This window comes from Notolepis coatsorum, assembly GCF_963971535.1.
Source record: "Notolepis coatsorum genome assembly, chromosome: 4".
NCBI lineage: Eukaryota > Metazoa > Chordata > Actinopteri > Aulopiformes > Paralepididae > Notolepis > Notolepis coatsorum.
In genome coordinates, this window is record NC_140168.1 from 122,135,513 (window position 1) to 122,162,199 (window position 26,687).

The 26,687-nt window shown below is 46.9% G+C and overlaps 1 protein-coding gene across 4 annotated transcripts in view; it reads left to right on the plus strand.

Annotated features, from left to right (window-relative positions):
* mtmr1a (myotubularin related protein 1a) overlaps positions 1–26,687 on the plus strand; it is a 367,207-nt gene that overhangs the window by 30,496 nt on the left and 310,024 nt on the right. For 3 of the 4 annotated variants that reach the window (XM_084312594.1, XM_084312595.1, XM_084312596.1), the window contains 2 exons: positions 17,992–18,086; positions 20,008–20,115. In XM_084312594.1, coding sequence (XP_084168720.1) covers positions 17,992–18,086; positions 20,008–20,115 — 203 coding nt within the window. The remainder of the gene's footprint in view (positions 1–17,991; positions 18,087–20,007; positions 20,116–26,687) is intronic. The other variant, XM_084312597.1, reaches the window with a different exon arrangement.

Here is a 26,687-nt window from a genome sequence, read left to right on the forward strand (position 1 = left end):
TGTTGTTGTTCCGCTGTGCTACGCAGTCATGTGTGTACAGGGAGTAGAGGAGGGGGCTCAGAACACAGCCCTGGGGGGCCCCTATGTTGAGCGTGATGGATGAGGAGGTGCAGTTGCCGGCTGTCCTAGCCCTCCCTCAGGTCCCTGCACGATTCCAGGGCGCTGAAGAGGGCGAGAAAGATCATGGCCGACCCATCCCACCCCGGTCACAGCCTCTTCACCCTGCTCCCCTCTGGGATCCCAAAGGCTGTGAAAGCTCGACACAGACTGAGCTTCTTCCCCTCAGCCGCCAGGCTGATCAATGCCTCAGGTCCCCCCCCCCCCCCCCCTCGGTACCCCCCCCCCCCCTCTGCCCCCAAGTGACACTGGCACAATGACATTGACTGCACTGCACTAGTCCGTACTGGATCTCTGCACACTTCACTTTATATATATATATGTATTTTATTTATTGATTAATCCCCCACTGCACTTTTCGTTTCTTGTCTGTGTTGGTGTTTGTTTACTGTGAAAAAAGAAAGAATGCATACACTGTATTGCTGCAACAATTACCAATGTGTTTTACACAAATGGCTCAATAAAGGAATCTGAATCTGACTTCAGAGGTGAAATGAATACAGAACTCAAAAGGGTGGATGAGAAGATGGCGGAACAGGACAGAAACGTAACAGAGTTACAGACTAGAACGGCGCAAACGGAGGAATGGAACACAGAGATACACGAGGTGTTAACGTGTGCGATTCAAAAACAAGAACAAATGGAGACAAAGATATCGGACATGGAGGGGAGGTCACGGAGAAATAACATCAGAATATGGGGATTGAAAGAAGGAGTCGAAGGGGAATCGGTGATCCAATATGTGGAAAAGCTTATCAAGGAACAACTGGAGGAGACGGGATTGGAAAAAATGGAGATACAGAGGGCCCACAGGGCGTTGGCTCCGAGACCGAAACCGGACAGACCTCCGAGGGCGGTGATTATTAACTTTCTGAGATTTGAGATTAAGGAATTGATACTCAGAACCGCGTGGACCAAGAAGATAGAAATCGAGGGGAAAAGACTGTCGTTTGATCACGATTACTCGACAGCGGTAGCAATAACACGCAGGTCCTACGCGGGACTGAAGAGAATTCTGAAAGAAAACGGAATGAAATTCCAATCACCCATGACCTCGCTAAGGATTCACTGGAAGGAAGGGACGGCGCGGGAGGCGGCGGAGGAGATGAGGCGACGGGGGATGCAGATGGCGGAGGACGGAGAAGGAAGGGGACAGGAGGGCCAGACGCTGAGCCTGCAGCAGAGATTGGAGAAAGCACGCAGATGGACCAGAGTAGGAGATCGAAACCCGGGGGAGGAGGGAGGAGAGAGGAGAAGGCCGAGGTGAGACGTGACAGACCGAAGGCGGAGACGGACGAGGAGGCCAGAGATGGAGAAGGAGGAGAGAGGAGGCGGGAGGAGACGAACGGATGAGTACACGCACAAGAGATTGAAAAAACTATCCAAATAGAGACAAAATATAGAAACTGAAATAACATATACATAAACACACATTCCCAGGTAGAGGCAGGATATAGGAACGAACATAACGTATACATGGACACATAATACACATGCTGATGGAGGAAATAAATGGAAATATAATTAGGTATGATAGACGGAACACAGAACATATTGAAACAAATACATAGACACACGCTGCGAGTAACACAGTTGGAAGGGATTAAGGGGATAAATGGACATCACATAGAAAATAGAGTTCAAGTTCAAGTTTCTTTAATAGTTGTCATACAGAAGTACAGAATACTTTTATACAAAATGCTTCTTACTGTTACTGTAACTGAGGGGTACAATTCCCTGACTGTATTATATAAGTATGGTATCATTAAACCACTACTGTCTTATGTACATTACTACTGGCCATACAGTACACAGGTATATCAGATGAACACTTCCCACAATGACACGGTTCCACACAAAACTGGGTTATAATAATATTTATTAGCAGCAATGATAGTATATAACAATACTTTACGTAGGGTCGCGCTTATAAGGCGAAAGAATGTGCGTGAGTAAATCAATAACGTAAGTCCATTATCATATTACGCAGGAGATGATGAATACCACCTGTATCTTAGGAATTATATCTATGGTACACTAGTAAGGCAGCGGGAGATACTGGTAGGGTCCCTCCGGTTGTAGGCCAGCAAGGGGAGAGGATTTGTCGGTAGCAGAGTCTGGGTCAACGAAGAATAGGGAGACTCCAAGTACAGGAGACGGTGCAATAATCTCTTGATCCGCAGACGAATAACAGCTGTTCTCCGGCATGCAGCTCCGCATGGAAGAAAGCTAGCCAGCCTCAGGCTTCTGAGAGGCGGGCTCGACGTTGCTCCTCACAGGGTAAATCCCACACAATTGTGGGTGTAGACGATTCTCCGCTCCATCAGTTACAGGACCAAAGCAAATATAATCCAGCCGAAAAGGGCTATGTAGTCGTCGGGTAGGTTATCCAGTGTACATGTCCACACGGTCCTCGTCTAGGGCTCCTCGGGTGAAGGCGCCAGGGTAAGCTGCCCAGCCTGGATAAGCACACTAGCTGGTACGAGGAAACGTTGGTGATGCTGGTCACTGTAGAACGGTAGCCGCACGATACACTATACATAAATAGACTATTACTGAATTAATAGAATAGGTCGAACTCGACGGTACAGCGTTAAACTCTGATACTTCAGTTATTAATTCGCACGCGGTCTCAATGCTCTATTTGGGGCCAAACAGGCCATACTTCACCGCACGTTGTATCGTGGGTGAGGCTTCAACTTATTGGGTAACATACTTCTGTATTCACCTGCGCCGTATTTATACGTTAGGTGAACAAACTAGTACCAGCCTTATTCCTGTCTCGTATCCTTGCGCAGAGCCGCTCATGTCCAGGCATGTCTTTGGCGGTGACTTTGAACTAGACCTTGGGGGTATGGCAGTGGCGCCTAAGGGACCGCTGTCCAATAAGGGAACGAAATATTATGGTCTGTACTAGGTAAAGGGATATTCCGTGTATATGTACAAGGAATACACAAGGGATATCAAACGATATACAAATATTATGCAATATATATCAATTAATAAATATATATATTCGGTTTAATCTGATCCTTCGTAACAGCCGCCTCCTAATTAGTCCCACCTAATTAGATAAGCAGAGACAGATTAACCGCACTGTCCACTACTCAATGTCTGTTGTGAGGGTAGGGCAGTTCACAAAGTCAGGGGGTCATGGTCGTCATCAAAAGTGTCGGGGAGCCTTGGCAACTCTATCAGCCTCGCCACGGGCCGGGTGTATGTCCGCCCTTGGACGAGCACTTCTGCCGCTCTGACCTTTCCGTCGGCACCAGTGATCACTTTGCTTACGCGCCGGCCGGCCACATAGCTCGGGGTAGTGACTGGTCGATAATCATGACGACTGTTCCTTCTGTCAAATTGTCTCTTTCTTTCACCCATTTCTGGCGGGTCTGTAGAGACGGTAGATAGTGGAGGAGGAAACTGTTCCAAAACTTGTCAGCCAATACTTGACTGTACCTCCACATTCTTCGGCCGTTCGCTTCTTCAGGCCTGTACACTGTCTGTGGTAGCGCGGGGTCCAGCCGCCCCATCAAGAGAGTGTTGGGGGTGACATCTGCTACATCACTTGAGACGTAACCGAGGGGCTTTGAGTTCAATACTCCCTCGATCTCCGTGAGGACTGTCGTGAGGACTTCTTCCGCCACAATCTGGGCCCCAAGCACGGCGTACAGGGCTGTCTTTATTGAACGTACTTCTCGTTCCCAAGTTCCACCGAAGTGAGGTGCATTCGGGGGATTAAACTGGAAATCAATCTGAGAGGGAGCGAGGTGGGTCTTAAGTTCTGGGCCCATAGCTTGGAAGCTCTCTCTCAGCTCTCTTTCTCCGCCTTTGAAGTTTGTCCCGTGATCAGACAATAATATAGACGGTTTCCCTTTCCGCGATGTGAATCTCCGGAAGGCCATAAGGAATGAGTCTGTGCTCATGGTTGGAAGGAGTTCTATGTGTATCGCTCGGGTGGTCATGCATTTGAATACAATACCCCACCGCTTCTCAATCCCTCTTCCTTTCTTTACATACAGCGGGCCGAAACAGTCCATACCGGTGGAGTGAAAAGGCTTGTCGCCGAGTCGGAGGCGACAGGGGGGTAGGTCAGCCATCCGGGGTATACTGGGCTGTGCTCGCCATTTACGACAGTCTAGACAAGTCCGCTGGAAGCGTCGTACTGCTTCTCTCCCTTGCAGTATCCAATAACGACGTCTGATCTCCGCGAAGACTCTCTCTGCCCCGGCGTGGTGCACGTCCTCGTCGTATTTCTTTATGATAAGCTCTGTGACCTTGTGTCGGCTGTTTAAGACTATCGGGTACTTGACGTCATCCGGTAAGTCTGGGGCTCTCCTCAGACGACCACCCACTCTGATGAGATTATGGGCGTCGCTCTCAGGGGCTAAGTGGAGCAGGCTGCTGTCTGACGGGACTGGCTTTGATCCCTGCAGACAGTCTAGCTCGTCTGGGAACGAGTCTCTCTGGGCTCGCTGTAGCAGAAGGAGTTCTGCTTCTTCGTAGTTAGCTGCAGTAATGTCAGTAGTGGGCTGAACCTCTGGGTGGTGCCACAGGAATGTCTTTAGCTGCGCACTCTCAAGGGTGAGGCAGTCGTCTATGTTGGGATCTGTGGGGACGAGTGTGTGTGTCAACCCACAGAACATAGATTTCTTCTTCTCTGCCTCCTCTTCACTCGCTTCCCGTGGGGTGGGTGTAGGCCACTCTTCTTCCGGGAGCTTGAGGAACTCGGGCCCGTCACTATATAGATTGTGACGGGTGAGGTCATCCAGGGACATTCCCCGGGTGATGACGTCAGCTGGGTTGTGTTTTGTGTCCACATACCTCCAGCTTGCTGCTTCTGTTAAATCTTGGATCTCTGTGATTCTGACTCCCACGAAGACCTTGTATCTACACGAATCGGACTGGATCCATGTGAGTACGGTCATGGAGTCTGACCACAGGATTGTTCTTTGCACCGGGATGGTGAGTTCACGTTGGATTAACGTGGCGAGTTGCGCTCCTGCTAGGGCTGCGCAGAGCTCTAGACGCGGGATAGATTGTTGCTTGCGGGGGGCTATTCTTGAGCGAGCCAGGATGAAGGCAGTATGTATTTCTCCTCCCTCCTCTCGGGCCCGCAAGTAGGCCACCGAACCGTAGGCTACTTCGGAGGCGTCGCTGAAGACGTGCAGGTCCATCTGGCACGTCTCCGGCCTCACTGTGGGTGGGAAGTAGCTGCGGCGTATGTTGACACCTGGGAGCGAGCTGAGTTCTGTCTCCCACTCTCTCCATGTGGAGGCAAGGTGTTCGGGTATGGGGTCGTCCCAGCCCTGGTCCTTGTCCCATAACGCTCTTACAATCATCTTTGCCCTGGTGGTGTAAGGTAGAATACATCCCAACGGGTCATATTGTCTGGCGAGTGTTCTGTATACACTCCGTCTTGTGGTCGGTAGTGAAGTCGACCTTCCCTGCTCCTTGGTCAGGGGTGTGTGTTTATAATGGAGCGAGTCTGTTTTGAAGCGCCAGACTAATCCTAATGTCATTTCTTGGGCTTCTCCTGGGATGGTCGCCATCCAGGTCTCGCTGCTTGCTGCCTTGTCCTCTGGGGAGAGGCTGCGCAATACTTGAGGGTCGCTGCTGGCCCACTGCCGGAGATCAAAGCCGCCTTTGATCAGGGAGGCGCGGAGCTTGAGTAGGAGGGCCTCGGCTTCTTCTGGCGTCGAGACGCTTTGCAGACAGTTGTCCACGTAGAAACTATTTCCTACACTTTGTCGGACCTCTTCATCAGCTGCTGGGTCCTCTGCGACGTGTTTTTGCAGTGCAAACGTAGCACAGCATGGGCTGCATGTGGTTCCAAAAGGGAGGACTTCCCATTGATAGATGGATGGTTGCTCATCCCCGATCCTCTCTCTCCATAAGAACCGCAGCAGGGGCTTGTCCTCCTCCACTAGTCGCACCTGCAGGAACATCCCTTTGATGTCGCCGCTGATGGCCACCTTGTCTTGGCGGAAACGTAGCAACACGCCTAGTAGAGAGGGGCCGAGTGTTGGGCCGGGCAAGAGCTCTTTATTCAGATTTTGTGATCCGATCTGGTAGCTGCAGTTAAACACAATACGATCCTTGCCGTTGTGGTGGACTTTGTGGTGCGGCACGTACCATGATTCGGTCGTCTGATCGGCCTCTTTAATGTAAATTTTCTTTATGTGTCCCGCTGTGATTAGCTTGTCAATCTCAGCGCGGTACACAGTAGCTTGAGCGGGGTCTCTGGCTAGGCGCCGCTCTGTGTTCGATAGATACCGCTCCGTCGCTTCTTTTGGGGCGTGGAAGGTAGGCATACCCTCTCGCCTCAGGAGTGGAGTTGCGTATCTCATCACTCAGTTGACTTTGACTCTCTATGTCCCCCGCTCGAGGAAAGCTATAGCATAAATGTCTTCCTTGGAACGAATGTGTTTCTTTTCGTTCTTAAAGGGCATTGTCTCTAGTGTCCATAGCCTCTCGACGTGCTGTAGGAGGGTGGTGTCTTCTTCTGTCACTCTGGAGTGGAGGCAGCTAGTGGCTGCTGTTCGGTTAGGAGACCTAGAGAGGGGGCCTTGTAGTGTCCATCCTAGGCGGGTCTCGACTGCTGCTGGACAGCCTCTGGGCCCAGTGTGGACCCGGTCCATCAGGACGATGAGGTGTGCATGGTCGGATCCTATCAGCAGGGTCGGGGTGGCACCGTCTATGAGCGGTATAGGTAGTTGACGCAGGTGCACATATTTATCCATCAGCTTGGCGATGGGGTAGGTGTACTGCGACAGGCCTATGTCTTGGCTGGTGAAAGCGTTAGTGATCCTATACCGTCTCTCTGGCTGCCCGCTTGCTGCGATAGTGAAGGAGACATTCTCGGCCTTTATCGTCTTCAGGTCTCTTCTTATTGTCCGAATCGCCATTGTTTCTTCGCTCCCCCGCAGCCCCAGCTGGGCCGCAGCGGACGCGAGGAGAAGGGTCTTCTCTGACCCGTCGTCAAGGACGGCGTAGGTGTCCATGACCTTGTCTTCGTAACTCAATGTTACGCGGACCACCTTCAAGAGCACCCGGGCGCCCCCGCTGCTGGCGGGGTCAATGTACATAACACTTGCCTTTGTGCTGCTTGAGGGTGCAGGCTTTCTTCTGTTACTGTCATGTAGGACGTCCAAGTGGGCTCCGTCACACCGACTACACCTCTTCTTTAAGCGGCACTCGGCTGCCATGTGACTCGGCTGCCATCGGTAACAGCGTCGGTTGGACTTTATCCATTGACTCACCTCGTCGGCCGTCATCTTCTTGAACGTGTCAGTGTGACAGCCAGTGTTCCCTTTCGCAGTACGGGCATACAATCTTCCACTTCTCTTTCATCGAGGGGGTACTGTGGTTCTTGTTGCTCGGTACTGATTCGGCTTGGTGCATGACGGTCACCAGCCTGCGGCCATCGTTTGCTCTCCTAGGTCCCTCTCTGGAGCTTGGTGTGCTCCGCACGAACGTATCCAACCGTAGGCTGTTGACTTCTCTCGCCAGGAAGTCGGCTAGGTCTAGGAGGGATGGCTCGGGACCGTTAGGATCACGGTGGTCTCTTTGCCGCCTGAAGCGCTCTTGTCGGGCGGGCGGAAGCTTCTCTAAAATCCTCTCAACATTAGAGTTTGCGTACAGTTCGTGCATACCCTTTTCCTTTTGCGCCCCCAGCATCCCTACCAGGGATTGTACCTTGATAGACAGGTCATCTAGTGAGCGATTGTCTGTGGCTGGGGGTAGACGGTCAATATTCCTTATCTCTTGTATTACGTAGTCCCATATGCGTCCATATCGTTGGTCGAGGGCTGCTAGAGCCGCGGTGTATGGGGTAGTAGAGGTGGAATATGCCAGCGCTATATTGTGCGCTCGGGGCACCTTCAGGTGCTTGAGTAGGATAGCATACTTGTACGGTTCGTCTGTTACATCGGACATCATTGTCTCTAAGCACATTCGTAGCTCTGTGTACTGTGCTCTGTTCTCGTGTGTGAAGTCCGGGAACGTCGGTGTGCCAAGGTACGATGCCATGGATGGCTGGCACATCGGTGAGCGTTGGAGGAGAGGCCTCCTAGGCGAGTCTCCTCTTACTTGTCGTGGTGGGCTGGTACCTGTCGGGTACCAAGGCCCGCGTACCCAGGTGCTGTTCCTCGGGGCTGGTCGTGCGTCAAGCTCACCCGTGAATTGAGTCGGGGGTCTGTAGCGCAGAGCCGCGGGGGTAAAGTCTGGGCTGTACTGGACCTCCTGGTCCTGTGGAGTACGGTGATGCTGTTGGGCTTGACTCTCCTCCTCTCCCTCTTCTTCTTCCTCTGCCAGGTCATCTAGATCCTGTAGTCGTCTATTTAGCCTCTCCGCGGCATAGGCCGGTTCTTCCCTGTTGCTGGGTCTCGCTTGGACCGGTCGGGGAAGGGGTTCGGAGAGGGGTATAGGCTCTCTCTGTTGGCCGGGCTCAGGGTCGCTTGATCGGGTAGGGGAGGGTGCCCTAGACCCTTGTCTTGACGAGGCCCTGGAGCCCCGTGCGGAGGGAGGGGGGGTTACCCTGGCAATCAGCTGCTCCATTATCTGCGCTTGTAATCGGTCGCGCTCGGCTTCGCGCTTGGTGAGAGCGAGGTCGCGCTCTGCTTCGCGTTGGGCACCGGCGGCGGCGCGCTGGGCTTCGGCGCGGTCTCTTTCCATATTCTCTTCCGTCTGGAGGCGTCTAATCTCCAGGCGTATGCGGTCTTCGTCACTCCGTTGCTGCGCTTGAAGGCGTTCTCTTTCCATGGAAGAATGTTCGCGCTCGCTAAGCGTCTGTGCTTGGAGTCGATCGCGCTCGGTTGAGGCTGCCAGGCTGGCGATAAAGGCCTGCGCCAGCATCTTGTCCGCCTCGCTGGGGGAAGACGCTGGTTGAGGTGATCGGCTTCTGGTAGTACTCGTTGGAGATCCGTTCTCCTGTCGCGTACCGAGGAGATCCATCTCCTGGGTGCGCGTCTCTTCTTGTGGTGGGTCGGGTTCCATCCCTGGAGGGCTTTCTTTATCCTGGAGCTCTCCGGGGACTACCTTGTCGACGTTGGCGGGGGGTAAAGTCATGTCAGGTCCCTCCTGGTCCCCCCCGTGAGCTTGGTCAGTTACGTTAGAACCCACTAGGGTCTCTACTGGCGGGGTAGCCTGGTCGGTAGGGTTGGACATAATTTTACTATCTACTTTTTCCGCGTTTAACGTCTGTAGAAAGCTAGGTAGTATACGGGCAACGTCGTCCTCTAAGTACTGAGGTGTCTGCCGTCTACGCTGCGGGCGATCTATTTTAGGAGAACCGTTTGTGGAGTGTTCATCATTGGCCATGTCAATATTAATACTACTATATTAATATTACACTAGTTACCATCCGGCTCGAAGGACCAATTGTAACTGAGGGGTACAATTCCCTGACTGTATTATATAAGTATGGTATCATTAAACCACTACTGTCTTATGTACATTACTACTGGCCATACAGTACACAGGTATATCAGATGAACACTTCCCACAATGACACGGTTCCACACAAAACTGGGTTATAATAATATTTATTAGCAGCAATGATGGTATATAACAATACTTTACGTAGGGTCGCCCTTATAAGGCGAAAGAATGTGCGTGAGTAAATCAATAACGTAAGTCCATTATCATATTACGCAGGAGATAATGAATACCACCTGTATCTTAGGAATTATATCTATGGTACACTAGTAAGGCAGCGGGAGATACTGGTAGGGTCCCTCCGGTTGTAGGCCAGCAAGGGGTGAGGATTTGTCGGTAGCAGAGTCTGGGTCAACGAAGAATAGGGAGACTCCAAGTACAGGAGACGGTGCAATAATCTCTTGATCCGCAGACGAATAACAGCTGTTCTCCGGCATGCAGCTCCGCATGGAAGAAAGCTAGCCAGCCTCAGGCTTCTGAGAGGCGGGCTCGACGTTGCTCCTCACAGGGTAAATCCCACACAATTGTGGGTGTAGACGATTCTCCGCTCCATCAGTTACAGGACCAAAGCAAATATAATCCAGCCGAAAAGGGCTATGTAGTCGTCGGGTAGGTTATCCAGTGTACATGTCCACACGGTCCTCGTCTAGGGCTCCTCGGGTGAAGGCGCCAGGGTAAGCTGCCCAGCCTGGATAAGCACACTAGCTGGTACGAGGAAACGTTGGTGATGCTGGTCACTGTAGAACGGTAGCCGCACGATACACTATACATAAATAGACTATTACTGAATTAATAGAATAGGTCGAACTCGACGGTACAGCGTTAAACTCTGATACTTCAGTTATTAATTCGCACACGGTCTCAATGCTCTATTTGGAGCCAAACAGGCCATACTTCACCGCACGTTGTATCGTGGGTGAGGCTTCAACTTATTGGGTAACATACTTCTGTATTCACCTGCGCCGTATTTATACGTTAGGTGAACAAACTAGTACCAGCCTTATTCCTGTCTTGTATCCTTGCGCAGAGCCGTTCATGTCCAGGCATGTCTTTGGCGGTGACTTTGAACTAGACCTTGGGGGTATGGCAGTGGCGCCTAAGGGACCGCTGTCCAATAAGAGAATGAAATATTATGGTCTGTACTAGGTAAAGGGATATTCCGTGTATATGTACAAGGAATACACAAGGGATATCAAACGATATACAAATATTATGCAATATATATCAATTAATAAATATATATATTCGGTTTAATCTGATCCTTCGTAACAGTTACGCTTCAGAGACTGTGCAAGACAAGATAATATAAGTATGAAATAAAATAACATAGTATAGTATGTAAATTAGAAGTAAAAAAATGAGGTCACAGTGTTCAGTATAGACATATGTACAATGTTCGATGCAGAATAGACGTAAATGAGTTACCATATAATAGAGGGGAGGAAAAGAAAGTAAGAAGGGGTACACAGAAGACACCACACACGGGTTTGGGAGGAAGGAGGGACACTGGAACATATGAGCCACATTGAGAGGGACCTAGGAAATGGGGGTCTTTGATCAGAATGAAGGACCGAGCGCTTTTGACCAGGAGCTTGACAGCAATAAAAACAGTAAGAAGGCTGGACAAATATGACGAGCGGTTGGGGGTAAAGGTTTCAAACCCCCAAGCCGTCAGGAGGAGGCCTCTCACTAGGAGAGCAATTACTCCTCACCCACCAGCAGGGGACAGGGGGGGACACAGGGACGCCTTGGGAGCACTTTATGTAAAGTTTATGTTTTTTTATTTATGTTAATCATTATATGTATTCGGTGAAGAGAGCGGAGGCTACAGCCGGAGGGGGGAATGAATGTGACATGGGGGGGACTGACAGACGAAAGAAGAAGAAAGATGACAATGGTTAAAGGTATAAAAATGATGTCGTTAAACGTTAATGGAATGAATAATACGATAAAGAGGGGCAAAGTGATGTTGAAATGTAAAAAAAGTGAGATGGAAGTGATTTTTCTGCAGGAGACACATTTGGTAGCACAGGATCATGAGAAACTGAAGAGATTTGGATATGAAAATGCATACTATAGTTCCTTTAAACGGAGGAGAGGAGTAATCACGTTAATCAAAAACACAGTCAAATTTGAATTGATCAAGGAAGTAAGAGACAAGGAGGGAAGGTTTGTTCTGGTGAAGGGAAAAATGGAGGGTCAAATGATTACGTTAGTGAATGTTTATGCACCCCCAGAGAGTGAGAGGGATTTATATGAGACCATTTTTTATATGATAGTGATGGAACTAGAAGGGATATTGATATGCGCGGGAGATTTTAATGTAGTACTGAATCACGACCTAGACACCACGAGTACTAGAAAAGGACGGGCACCAATCAGTAGATATATGAATATTCAGATGACGGAAATGGGAATTACAGATGTTTGGAGGGGGATGCACGCCATGGATAGGCAGGGCCGCCTGGGAGAAATGCGAGGCCCTGTGCGAGATTTAAACGCGAGGCCCCCAATGGTAAATTTTTTTTTTTTTTTTTTTTTTTTTTTTTCAATACAGTCAACATATTCTTAAATAATAGCGCTGCCCGAGGCTGGGCATGATACAGTCAACATATAGCAAGAGAGAGAGCGAGAGAGAGCTCCCGTTCTACAGTCAATATACAGTGTACAGAGAGAGAGAGAGAGAGAGAGAGAGAGAGAGAGAGAGAGACACATTGGAAAGAAATTGAAATGCTATTTGGCCCTAAACAGAGAGTACACAGTGGCAGAATACCTGAGCACTGTGACTGAAGATCCTTGACTAGGTACAGACTCAGCGAGCACAGCCTAGCCATCGAGAAAGGCAGCCATAGGCAGACTGTGTGTGTTAGAAAGAGAGAGAGAGAGCATGTGTGTTTGTCGTGTGTGTGTGTGTTAGAGAGAGAGCATGTATGAGAGAGATAAGCAAAGATGAGCCCCTAAAAGGATATTCAACTTTTAATGGAAGAACAAAACAGAAGGAAAAGATAACTTCACAAAGGACAAAGATCAACACTTAAATCCAAAGAGAAGAGGGTCTATACCAGAGAAAACAGCATTCAGCTAAATATGCTAGCCAGGTACTGACACCAGGCCACACACAGCTTTGGCCAACGGCCCAACGCTACCCAAGCTACACAAACGACCAAGACAATTCACACACAGCACATGTCGTATCTCCAAATGTTGTGAAGTAACATATGTTTTGCCTGGAAAAAAACATCGTTATTAACAAAACATTCGGGAGGGGAAGGAAGGAAGAGTGGGGTAATGTCATGACATCTTACCTGCATGAGGAACGCAGGGCGAAAGGCCGCAACACAGGTCTCCACGTTGACGAAAGGCCTCTCGCTGGCGGGACAAAAAGAAGCTATGGCCGGAGCCTTGTCATGGTGCAGGCCCGACTACATCTTCTGTCAAAGATGATGTCGTAGTCAGAGTGCCAGAACCCCCTGCTATTCTCACGGCTAATGTCAATGGTCGTAGCACAAGCTAACAGCTAACTCTAGGCTAACTGATAGCATCAAACTAACGTTCCCAGCCGAGCGCAGCCGGCAGCTAACATCGTAGCTAAACAGCTAACTGGCTAACAGTTAGCTCAACCCGGCTATCGCTAACCATTAGCTAACGCAGAAGCAAGCTATGCGGCTACCACTGAAAAACTGTACAACATGAGAAAAGCAATACAGGTGCTGACACCAGGCCACACACCGTTAGCTACTAGTACTACAACAGCTAGTCGGCCAGTTTGGCTCCAGAGAGAGAGAGAGATATCCACGGCGGGAATAGAACAGAGTCCATTAAAAACTCACCAAACGTCCAAGAGGATGGAGACAACCGCGTGGAGTTGACGAAGTTCATCTGCCGAACGACCATCCTCTTCATCTTGGCATAACAATGCTGCACGCGCTGTCTCTAGGTTAGCTAACGCTAGTTAGCCTTTAGCTAAGCTAGCTACTAGCCGACATCATCATGGCTATATCCCGACTGAACCACACTTAATATTATAACGTAGCTAAAGCTAACTAGCTGTCCCTGTCTTTAGCCGGGATGGCTAGCCTGACTGAACTGTCTAACATGCAACAACTTTCATCTTCAGTCCATCTGCCGAACGATGTCCTCTTCATCTTGGCTGGCATAACCTAGGCTCCAATGCTGCACGCGCGAAATAGTCAGACGCTAGTGATGGGTCGGTCATGAGCGACTCGTTCATAAGAGCCGATTCATTGCCGTGAGCGTGAGTCGAATCGCTCACGTCTGGCAATGAGTCGGTTCAGATATCAAAAGAACAGGAAACGCTCTGAGAAATCAAAGAAGTAAAGGCCAGGATAAATAGGGAATTATTGACGGAAATAGAAAATAATTCATGGTTCATGAAACAAACGTACTATGAAGGGGGACCAAAAGCGACCAGACTGTTGGCTAGGAGAATTAGGACGCAACAGAAGTTGAACACGATACACACAATAAGGGATACAAAGACTAATGAAAGATTGAGGGACCCAGCTGAAATAGAGAGGACATTTAGAGAATACTATGAGAAACTATACACAGCCAAAAGCAGCGGGAGAAGAGGAAATAGAAGCATATCTGGAGAAGCTAGAGTTACCATCGATAGGGAAAGAACAGAATGAAGAATTAAATAAAATAATTACGGAACGAGAACTGGAAGAGGCAATTAGTAGAGCTAAAAACAACAAATCTCCGGGGAGCGACGGATTCCCATCGGAATTCTACAAGACATTTAGAACAGAATTAGCACCCATGTTAGGGGCGGCGTTCAGACACACGATGGAAGAGGGCAAAATGCCCCCCTCGTGGAAGGAAGCCATAATCACCACGATACCGAAGGAAGGGAAGGATAGAGAATTATGTAGTAGTTTCAGACCTGTGTCCATACTCAACGTGGATTACAAGATGTATACATCGATAATATCAAAGAGATTTGAGACGTTTATGCCAGACATTATAGATGAAGATCAAACTGGATTTATTAAAGGGAGACAGACACAGGACAACGTGAGAAAGACATTACACATAGTAGAGGAGATACAAAAACAAGGTGGTAGCGCGGTACTGATTAGCCTGGATGCAGAAAAAGCATTCGACAGTGTGAGCTGGACATTTTTATACAGAACATTGATGAGGTTCGGACTGAATGGGAGGGCAATGAAGATGATCAAGGCACTATATCAAGAACCGACAGCGAGGGTTAAGGTGAATGGCAGCCTGACGGATAGAATCAGATTAGAGAGGGCTACCAGACAGGGATGTTGTCTCTCACCAACGCTCTTCGCCGTTTTCATAGAACCACTGGCACAACTGATCAGACAGACCGAGGACATCAAGGGAGTAAGGATAAAGGGAACGGAATATAAACTAGGCCTATTTGCGGATGACGTGATAGTATACATGAGACAACCAGACAAGAGCTTCCCGGCACTGATGGATCTACTGAAGGAATATGGCCACTACTCAGGATACAAACTAAACGTGACAAAGACACAGACCTTAGCATGGAACTATACCCCAACGACGGAAATTAGGGAACAGTACGGGATAAGATGGGACATGGACAAGATTAAATACTTAGGGGTGAACATCACGAGAGGGGTGGGGAAACTGTTTGAGGTGAACTATACACAGATAAATCAGAACATCAAGAGAGACTTAGAGAGATGGACAGTAATGCCCTTGGACTTCAATTCAAGAATAGAGGTCATTCAAATGAACATACTATCATGTTCCAGTCACTACCGATACAAATACCACAGAATCAATTCAGGGAGTGGGACAGACTGATATCGAGGTTCATATGGGCGGGGAGAAGACCACGGGTCAGATATAAAACACTACAACTACCAAAGGAAGAGGGAGGGATGGCAGTACCCAGCCTACAAGATTACTATTATGCAGCACAACTGAGAGCAGTGACATGCTGGTGTAACGACAAGTATGAGGCAAGATGGAAAGACATTGAAAAAGAAGGGGAGGGATACAAGGTACAAGCTCTGGTGGGAGATAGGGAACTATTCAAAGAGAAAGAGGGACTGTTAGATCCAATCACCAAATGCACCTTGACCATATGGAACAGAGTAGTAAAGACACACAAATTGGAGAAGCAGACAGGGGTTCTGAGATGGATAGCACATGACAAGAGATTCAAACCAGGGAGGTTGGACCATGGATTCAGAAGATGGGAGAGGGGGGGGGGGGGGGGGGGCAACAGCGATATGCAAATTGATAGAGAAGGGGGAAATGCAAACATTACAAAAATTAAAGGAGAAATTTGGACTAGAAAACAGGGACCACTTCAGATATCTACAGATTAGAGATTACTATAATAAAGAAATAAGAGGGGACAAGGACGAAGAACAGAATGGAATAATTAGGATGATAGTAAGGGCATACGAAGGAGGGAAAGGAAGGGTAATATCAGCACTGTACCGGGCTATAATGACCAGCAAGGGACACACGACCGATTACATAAGGGAGAAATGGGAGAGAGAACTAGAGATAGGAATAACAGGGAAGGAATGGGGTAACATATGCGAGGTGCAACATTCAACAACAGGATCGAGGATATGGAAAGAGTTTGGATCGAAAAACATAATCAGATTCTTTATAACCCCAGAGCTGAAGGGAAAATATGCACCAACACAAAGAGCATGCTGGAGGATGTGTGGGAAGGAGGGGGCAAATCACATGCACATATTCTGGGGATGTCAGAAGCTGAAGGGGTATTGGGAGGAGATAGGGGAGGCAATGAACAGAATATTAGGATACGGGTTACCACAAACGGGACTGGTGCTTTACTTAGGAGACCTGACACACGAGGGAATACAAGGGGGGGACAAATATTTAATAAAGATAATGTTGATAGCGGCCAGAAAAGCAATAACAAGACTGTGGTACAAAGAAGACCCACCGACAATAGCACAATGGGTAGGAATAGTAGGGGAGATACAGGATATGGAGAGGATAACACACATGCTGAGGTTACAGGAAGAGAAATTTGGAGAAAGATGGGGAAAGTGGGAGGATTACAAGGGGAACGAAAACGACATCACAGAGGAAGAACCAAATGCAACACAAGAGGGCGAAGGGTAAAGGAGGAAAGAGGTTCAAGGATGGTCTCTGAACCCATGTCACAAAATGCTGCTTTAGTTAGCTTTTTTATTTGTGTTTTTGTTTAGGGTATGACAACTGTTTTATGTTTTTCCATTTTATTATTTATGTTTGTGGAATTTCTGCTCAAGTCAGTATTTTTTATTTAGTTTTTGAGTATTAATTTTTTTATTTATGTCTATTTAATAGTGTTGTTGATGTTATTGTATATGTTGTGTTGTATGTCTATAAATGTTTAATACAAATTTAAGTTAACACTTTAACTGCCAGAAGACTAGTTTAGGCGTCCTTCCCCGCCATGCTCAAGTTGCCGAAGACGCCGTAACTCGTCTTTGATATCAATATTTCAAAAATCTGTGATCGGATTCATATTTCCCATCCGCTGGCCTGAGACCCACCAAAAAGCCCCACTGAACCCTCTAGCGGTTCAAGAGCGCCATCTGGTGGCCGATCGGCGCAATCGCCAAACAGGAAGTTACTTGGACGATGTGCTGTTCACCCATATTACTTCCGGGCACTCGGTATAGGTTCCGGCACTCTAGCTCGTCACAATACATAGCGATCCGTTGCCAATAACTCGATAAACAACATGATTTGGACGTATATACTATTATACAAGCTGGAAATGGACCGGATATTTTTACATCCCATAATGGAAAACTGTCTACCCCACGCTGATCGCCCAACGGCCCGCGGAGACTGGGGTGAGTTTTAGCGTGTAATATTTCCGTGTTCGACACTAACTGCTATGATGAACATTTGACCCACATTAGATGAATGGTATAACGCTGCCCACGGAATTATAAACGCCCCCTCGCCCATCCGGTCAACATCAGATGACGTGTAGTAACTTCCAGAAGTCCGTCCAGTTGGATTTTTTTATATCGCGCCGATTGCTATCAAACTGTATTTGATCATCAATATAATGCATTTGGGGCTATAAATCACGTTCTGGAGAAAGCTGCAGAAAGAGATGAAAACATACTTATACTTTAGATCATATTTTTGTATGAATATGTGAATGAAAAAGTTTAACGTTCATACACCCTGAACAATACATATAGGACATTGAATGGGCCCTAATAATGGCAATTTAGCAATAGAATTAAAAAAGTTATAGCCCTGCAAAGAAGGGGAACTTCTCCATAGACAAATAGAGCTGGCAACCTATGGTATATCATGAATTTAGCCTTAGACAATCAAAGTGTTAAAAAAAAAAAAAAAAAAAAAAACACTGACCACTATTTGTGTGTGTGTGTGTCTCTCTCTCTCTCGTCATCTACTCTCCTATAGCCAAGGATGTGATGTACATCTGTCCGTTTACCGGCCTGGTGACCGGCACTCTGACCATCACAGACTACAAAGTGTACTTCGTCAGCCTGGAGAGGGTAGGCTGTTCTACTTCACCTGATTCTCATAACAAACACCGTTTATCAAAAGCACCATACATTACATGACCTTGAATGCATGCATTTTCAGCTGCTAGCTGCAGATGATTAAGAGATATTTTCATTATCCCTGGGAGAGGGAGGGGAGGGCATTACTTATTTGCCATGTGTAATTTCTGCACATTTCAGCAGATGCATGTATGTCATTTCTATATACTTGTGCCAAATGTCCTAGTGCCAAAATATCCTTGTATCCAAAATATTGAACTTGAGTCGTGAGGGGTTAAACCGCTTATAGAGAATAAACAGAAAAAGAGAAACGCTGAATATGTAATATATCTACTTATTCGTAATATGTACACATTGTACAATATGTAAATATATTACTTATAACACACACTTGCTGCCCCAAGGTTGATGCAGAGAAACGTCTCAAGCAATTTTTTTTTAAATGCTACTCATTGTGCCTTTAAGCTTTTAGACTGTAAATATGTAACTTTTTAATGTGTGTTCATCTCAGATCATTGCTCTGTGCACGTTTCACATCCTGTTCTCGACACGTTCTAAAAGCATTCCAGTGGCATCCCTTTCCTATCATGTTACTATGGAAACCCTGTATAATTTAACTCGTGCCCATTCCTACCCCTTCCCCGAACCCTGCTCCCATCCCACTTTTATACAATTCCAACTACTATTTGGTTTTCTTCATGTAATCTCTGCATGTATTAGATAGTACACAGTGAAGAGTGAAATGGAAGGGGAGGAGCTTACAGGGCTTGAAATTAAGGGCGCCCTGAGGAATTGTGAGATCAGATGTCCGGGACAGTGCAGGGATTTGTGTCTGGGAGTCTGTACAAAACAGATTTAGGGACGGTCCCAGGGTAGTAGATGTGGAAAATAAGGCTTAATTCATATACTACCACGTTGTTTTTGGATCTGCGATGGTAAAACCGTACTTTGAGATGGTTCCCTGACGGTTGTGAAAAAGATTTATGGTCAACCCCCAGGAGGCTGACGTGTATCAAAGATAGTTGGCCCAGGTTCTGCGATTTCACAAGTATACGGCCTCCGAGCCACAGGATCACTCTAATGCTGCAGGTCCTATACAACAAGAGGTGCAAATCCAGAGCCTGCAGGATAATGAAAGACCCTCATCACCCCAACAACAGCCTGTTCATGCTGCTGCGGTCAGGCAAACGCCTGCAACGAGGACAGAGAGACTTTGGCTCAGCTTCTTCCCCCAGGCCATCAGAGCCTTGAACACTGAACTCTCTTTTTTTTCTTCTTTTTTTCCCCCCAGCTAGTTAGATAGTAAATTATATTGACCAAATTGACCTAATTGTTTACACTGCCTGTGTTGTTTTTACTACCTGTACCACCCCCCCCTTCCCCCATGCTGCTATGATGCCTGAATTTCCCCAAGGGGATCAATAAAGGAATATCTTATCTTATCTTATCTTACACACAACACACACACTGTACACGCTCACACACTAGCAGCCACTTTAACATGAGCACACACACACACTCATGCTGCACACGCTCACACTTATGGACACTTTACAGAAGGAGAGGTCACTTTAAGAATAGTATAGTAGAGCTTGAGATTGTATAGCAGTGTACATAAAGACCCAGTGCCTCATCCGTAGCTAACAGTGTACTGCACTACCACAGGACCTAGCATGTCCTACCATGCTCTGTAAATAACTCATGTACAGATACCGATATGCCCTACTTGTTTACTTGTTTATTGCACAATGTCGGTCTTGGTTGGATTCTTATTATATATTATTACTATTGTATTATGCACATCGTTGCGGGCAAGACCACCCGCATTTCACTGTATACCTATATGCCGTGACAAATAAAACTCTTGTATCTTGTATGCTTGTGTTCTTCTCATCCCATCACCGTTGTCCAGGAGTCTCCATTCATCCTGGATGTGAACCTGGGAGCCATCAGCCGACTGGAGACCATCAGCGTTCAGAGCCACGGAGAGAACAACAGAGGACTGGAGCTGGTCTGTAAGGTAACTAGAGCTGGTCTGTAAGGTAACTAGAGCTGGTCTGTAAGGTAGGGCTAGAGCTGGTCTATAAGGTAGGACTAGAGCTGGTATATAAGGTAGGACTAGAGCTGGTCTATAAGGTAGGACTAGAGCTGGTCTCTTTTCATCTCTTTTCACTGTTATGCTGACGACACACAGCTTTACGTTTCCCTGAAACCCAACAACCAGTCTCTACTTAACAGTCTCATATCCTGCCTGGATGATGTTAAATGTTGGATGGCACAAAACATTCTACAACTAAATCAAAACAAATGCGAAATAATCCTCTTCGGTCCCCCAGACGCTGTCACCACCCTTACCAACAGTCTTGGCAACCTGTCCTCCCTGGTCAAGCCGTATGTCAAGAACCTAGGTGTCATTTTTGATCCACAATTAAAATTTGACAGACAAGTGAACTCAGTGGTAAAGGCATGTTTTTTCCAACTACGCACCATTGCCAAACTCAAAGCCCTTCTCTCCCCTGCAGACCTTCAGAGAGTCATCCACGCCTTCATTTCATCTAGATTAGACTACTGCAACTCCCTCTATATAGGCATTAACCAGTCTTCCCTGTCCCGCTTACAACTGGTACAAAATGCTGCTGCCAGACTGTTGACCGGAACCCGCAAGAGAGACCACATCACCCCTGTCCTTGCCTCCCTTCATTGGCTCCCAGTACTCTACAGGATAGATTTTAAGGTTCTCCTATTTGTTTTTAAAGCCCTTAATGGTCACACCCCCTCCTACATCTCAGACCTCCTATCCCCCTATTCCAACACCAGGTCCCTCAGGTCAGCCGATCAGAGGCCTCAAGCTCAGGGGGGGCCGTGCCTTTGCTATCGCAGCCCCTGAACTGTGGAACAGCATCCCCACCTCCATTAGGCTCGCCCCCTCGATAGATGCCTTCAAATCGAGGCTCAAAACCCACTTCTACCTACTAGCCTTTCCCGTTCACTGACTCATTTGGTCTATAAGGTCTATAAGGTCTATAAGGTAACTAAAGCTGGTCTGTAAGGTAACTAGAGCTCGTCTATAAGGTAACTAGAGCTGGTCTATAAGGTAACTAGAGCTGGTCTGTAAGGTAACTAGAGCTGGTCTATAAGGTAACTAGAGCTGGTCTATAAGGTAACTAGAGCTTGTCTGTAAGGTAACTAGAGCTGGTCTGTAAGGTAACTAGAGCTGGTCTGTAAGGTAACTAGAGCTGGTCTGTAAGGTAACTAGAGCTGGTCTGTAAGGTAACTAGAGCTGGTCTGTAAGGTAACTAGAGCTGGTCTGTAAGGTAACTAGAGCTGGTCTATAAGGTAACTAGAGCTGGTCTGTAAGGTAACTAGAGCTGGTCTGTAAGGTAACTAGAGCTGGTCTGTAAGGTAACTAGAGCTGGTCTATAAGGTAACTAGAGCTGGTCTGTAAGGTAACTAGAGCTGGTCTGTAAGGTAACTAGAGCTGGTCTGTAAGGTAACTAGAGCTGGTCTATAAGGTAACTAGAGCTGGTCTGTAAGGTAACTAGAGCTGGTCTATAAGGTAACTAGAGCTGGTCTGTAAGGTAACTAGAGCTGGTCTGTAAGGTAACTAGAGCTGGTCTATAAGGTAACTAGAGCTGGTCTGTAAGGTAACTAGAGCTGGTCTATAAGGTAACTAGAGCTGGTCTGTAAGGTAACTAGAGCTGGTCTGTAAGGTAACTAGAGCTGGTCTGTAAGGTAACTAGAGCTGGTCTATAAGGTAACTAGAGCTGGTCTATAAGGTAACTAGAGCTGGTCTGTAAGGTAACTAGAGCTGGTCTGTAAGGTAACTAGAGCTGGTCTGTAAGGTAACTAGAGCTGGTCTATAAGGTAACTAGAGCTGGTCTATAAGGTAACTAGAGCTGGTCTATAAGGTAACTAGAGCTGGTCTGTAAGGTAACTAGAGCTGGTCTATAAGGTAACTAGAGCTGGTCTGTAAGGTAACTAGAGCTGGTCTGTAAGGTAACTAGAGCTGGTCTATAAGGTAACTAGAGCTGGTCTGTAAGGTAACTAGAGCTGGTCTGTAAGGTAACTAGAGCTGGTCTGTAAGGTAACTAGAGCTGGTCTATAAGGTAACTAGAGCTGGTCTGTAAGGTAACTAGAGCTGGTCTATAAGGTAACTAGAGCTGGTCTATAAGGTAACTAGAGCTGGTCTATAAGGTAACTAGAGCTGGTCTGTAAGGTAACTAGAGCTGGTCTGTAAGGTAACTAGAGCTGGTCTGTAAGGTAACTAGAGCTGGTCTATAAGGTAACTAGAGCTGGTCTATAAGGTAACTAGAGCTGGTCTGTAAGGTAACTAGAGCTGGTCTATAAGGTCTATAAGGTATGGAAATTACTCAATAATCAACTAGGATGCAGTAAAAAACTTAAAACCAGATTCTCAAACATAAACATAAAAACGGACAACACGCTCATCACAGACAAGCTGGATGTAGCCAATTACTTAAACATTTTCTTCACAAACATAGCCACAACACTGGTAAACAAACTACCCTCCCACTCAGGGCTTTATGGGGTAGAACACATAGTAGCTTACTACAAAAACCTAGGGGTCCGCAAGGACGACTTCAAGCTGGAAATGGTAACAACAGATGAGGTACTCAATAAACTGAGCGCCCTCCAACCTAACAAGGCCACTGGCCATGACAACATCCCCTCCAAATTCCTCAGACTCAGCAGCCGCCATCACACCAATCATCACACACATAATAAACCTCTCCATAAAACAGGGACACGTCCCCAAGGACTTCAAAATTGCGAGGGTGACCCCTCTGCACAAAAAGGGCAGCAAATTAGACCCAGGCAACTACCGCCCTGTTTCTATTCTCACCTCCATCTCGAAAGTCATGGAAAAAATTGTCTACGAACAGGTCGAAAAGTACCTAGCGGAAAAAAATCTAATCTACGAATTCCAATCTGGCTTCAGAACATCCCACTCCACTGACACATGCCTTCTCTATTTGAATGACCACATCAAACAAGAGGTGGACGCAGGCAAATACTGCGGCATGGTCATGCTGGACCTACAAAAGGCCTTTGACACGGTCAATCAGACTGGTCTGTAAGGTAACTAGAGCTGGTCTATAAGGTAACTAGAGCTGGTCTGTAAGGTAACTAGAGCTGGTCTGTAAGGTAACTAGAGCTGGTCTATAAGGTAACTAGAGCTGGTCTGTAAGGTAACTAGAGCTGGTCTATAAGGTAACTAGAGCTGGTCTGTAAGGTAACTAGAGCTGGTCTGTAAGGTAACTAGAGCTGGTCTGTAAGGTAACTAGAGCTGGTCTATAAGGTAACTAGAGCTGGTCTATAAGGTAACTAGAGCTGGTCTGTAAGGTAACTAGAGCTGGTCTGTAAGGTAACTAGAGCTGGTCTGTAAGGTAACTAGAGCTGGTCTATAAGGTAACTAGAGCTGGTCTATAAGGTAACTAGAGCTGGTCTATAAGGTAACTAGAGCTGGTCTATAAGGTAACTAGAGCTGGTCTGTAAGGTAACTAGAGCTGGTCTGTAAGGTAACTAGAGCTGGTCTATAAGGTAACTAGAGCTGGTCTGTAAGGTAACTAGAGCTGGTCTATAAGGTAACTAGAGTTGGTCTGTAAGGTAGGACTAGAGCTGGTCTGTAAGGTAACTAGAGCTGGTCTGTAAGGTAACTAGAGCTGGTCTGTAAGGTAACTAGAGCTGGTCTGTAAGGTAACTAGAGCTGGTCTGTAAGGTAACTAGAGCTGGTCTATAAGGTAACTAGAGCTGGTCTGTAAGGTAACTAGAGCTGGTCTGTAAGGTAACTAGAGCTGGTCTGTAAGGTAACTAGAGCTGGTCTATAAGGTAACTAGAGCTGGTCTGTAAGGTAACTAGAGCTGGTCTATAAGGTAACTAGAGCTGGTCTGTAAGGTAACTAGAGCTGGTCTGTAAGGTAACTAGAGCTGGTCTATAAGGTAACTAGAGCTGGTCTATAAGGTAACTAGAGCTGGTCTATAAGGTAACTAGAGCTGGTCTGTAAGGTAACTGGAGCTGGTCTGTAAGGTAACTAGAGCTGGTCTGTAAGGTAACTAGAGCTGGTCTGTAAGGTAACTAGAGCTGGTCTGTAAGGTAACTAGAGCTGGTCTATAAGGTAACTAGAGCTGGTCTGTAAGGTAACTAGAGCTGGTCTATAAGGTAACTAGAGCTGGTCTATAAGGTAACTAGAGCTGGTCTATAAGGTAACTAGAGCTGGTCTATAAGGTAACTAGAGCTGGTCTATAAGGTAACTAGAGCTGGTCTATAAGGTAACTAGAGCTGGTCTGTAAGGTAACTAGAGCTGGTCTATAAGGTAACTAGAGCTGGTCTGTAAGGTAACTAGAGCTGGTCTATAAGGTAACTAGAGCTGGTCTATAAGGTAACTAGAGCTGGTCTGTAAGGTAGGACTAGAGCTGGTCTGTAAGGTAGGACTAGAGCTGGTCTGTAAGGTAACTAGAGCTGGTCTGTAAGGTAACTAGAGCTGGTCTGTAAGGTAACTAGAGCTGGTCTATAAGGTAACTAGAGCTGGTCTGTAAGGTAACTAGAGCTGGTATGTAAGGTAACTAGAGCTGGTCTGTAAGGTAACTAGAGCTGGTCTATAAGGTAACTAGAGCTGGTCTATAAGGTAACTAGAGCTGGTCTGTAAGGTAACTAGAGCTGGTCTATAAGGTAACTAGCGCTGGTCTGTAAGGTAACTAGAGCTGGTCTATAAGGTAACTAGAGCTGGTCTATAAGGTAACTAGAGCTGGTCTATAAGGTAACTAGAGCTGGTCTGTAACGTAACTAGAGCTGGTCTATAAGGTAACTAGAGCTGGTCTGTAAGGTAACTAGAGCTGGTCTGTAAGGTAACTAGAGCTGGTCTGTAAGGTAACTAGAGCTGGTCTATAAGGTAACTAGAGCTGGTCTGTAAGGTAACTAGAGCTGGTCTGTAAGGTAACTAGAGCTGGTCTATAAGGTAACTAGAGCTGGTCTATAAGGTAACTAGAGCTGGTCTGTAAGGTAACTAGAGCTGGTCTGTAAGGTAACTAGAGCTGGTCTGTAAGGTAACTAGAGCTGGTCTGTAAGGTAACTAGAGCTGGTCTGTAAGGTAGGACTAGAGCTGGTCTGTAAGGTAACTAGAGCTGGTCTATAAGGTAACTAGAGCTGGTCTATAAGGTAACTAGAGCTGGTCTATAAGGTAACTAGAGCTGGTCTGTAAGGTAACTAGAGCTGGTCTATAAGGTAACTAGAGCTGGTCTGTAAGGTAACTAGAGCTGGTCTGTAAGGTAACTAGAGCTGGTCTATAAGGTAACTAGAGCTGGTCTGTAAGGTAACTAGAGCTGGTCTGTAAGGTAACTAGAGCTGGTCTGTAAGGTAACTAGAGCTGGTCTATAAGGTAACTAGAGCTGGTCTATAAGGTAACTAGAGCTGGTCTATAAGGTAACTAGAGCTGGTCTATAAGGTAACTAGAGCTGGTCTATAAGGTAACTAGAGCTGGTCTATAAGGTAACTAGAGCTGGTCTGTAAGGTAACTAGAGCTGGTCTGTAAGGTAACTAGAGCTGGTCTGTAAGGTAACTAGAGCTGGTCTGTAAGGTAACTAGAGCTGGTCTGTAAGGTAACTAGAGCTGGTCTGTAAGGTAACTAGAGCTGGTCTATAAGGTAACTAGAGCTGGTCTGTAAGGTAACTAGAGCTGGTCTGTAAGGTAACTAGAGCTGGTCTGTAAGGTAACTAGAGCTGGTCTGTAAGGTAACTAGAGCTGGTCTGTAAGGTAACTAGAGCTGGTCTATAAGGTAACTAGAGCTGGTCTATAAGGTAACTAGAGCTGGTCTATAAGGTAACTAGAGCTGGTCTGTAAGGTAACTAGAGCTGGTCTGTAAGGTAACTAGAGCTGGTCTGTAAGGTAACTAGAGCTGGTCTGTAAGGTAACTAGAGCTGGTCTGTAAGGTAGGACTAGAGCTGGTCTGTAAGGTAACTAGAGCTGGTCTATAAGGTAACTAGAGCTGGTCTGTAAGGTAACTAGAGCTGGTCTGTAAGGTAACTAGAGCTGGTCTGTAAGGTAACTAGAGCTGGTCTGTAAGGTAACTAGAGCTGGTCTATAAGGTAACTAGAGCTGGTCTGTAAGGTAACTAGAGCTGGTCTGTAAGGTAACTAGAGCTGGTCTGTAAGGTAACTAGAGCTGGTCTATAAGGTAACTAGAGCTGGTCTATAAGGTAACTAGAGCTGGTCTGTAAGGTAACTAGAGCTGGTCTATAAGGTAACTAGAGCTGGTCTGTAAGGTAACTAGAGCTGGTCTATAAGGTAACTAGAGCTGGTCTATAAGGTAACTAGAGCTGGTCTATAAGGTAACTAGAGCTGGTCTGTAAGGTAACTAGAGCTGGTCTATAAGGTAACTAGAGCTGGTCTGTAAGGTAACTAGAGCTGGTCTGTAAGGTAACTAGAGCTGGTCTGTAAGGTAACTAGAGCTGGTCTGTAAGGTAACTAGAGCTGGTCTATAAGGTAACTAGAGCTGGTCTGTAAGGTAACTAGAGCTGGTCTGTAAGGTAACTAGAGCTGGTCTATAAGGTAACTAGAGCTGGTCTATAAGGTAACT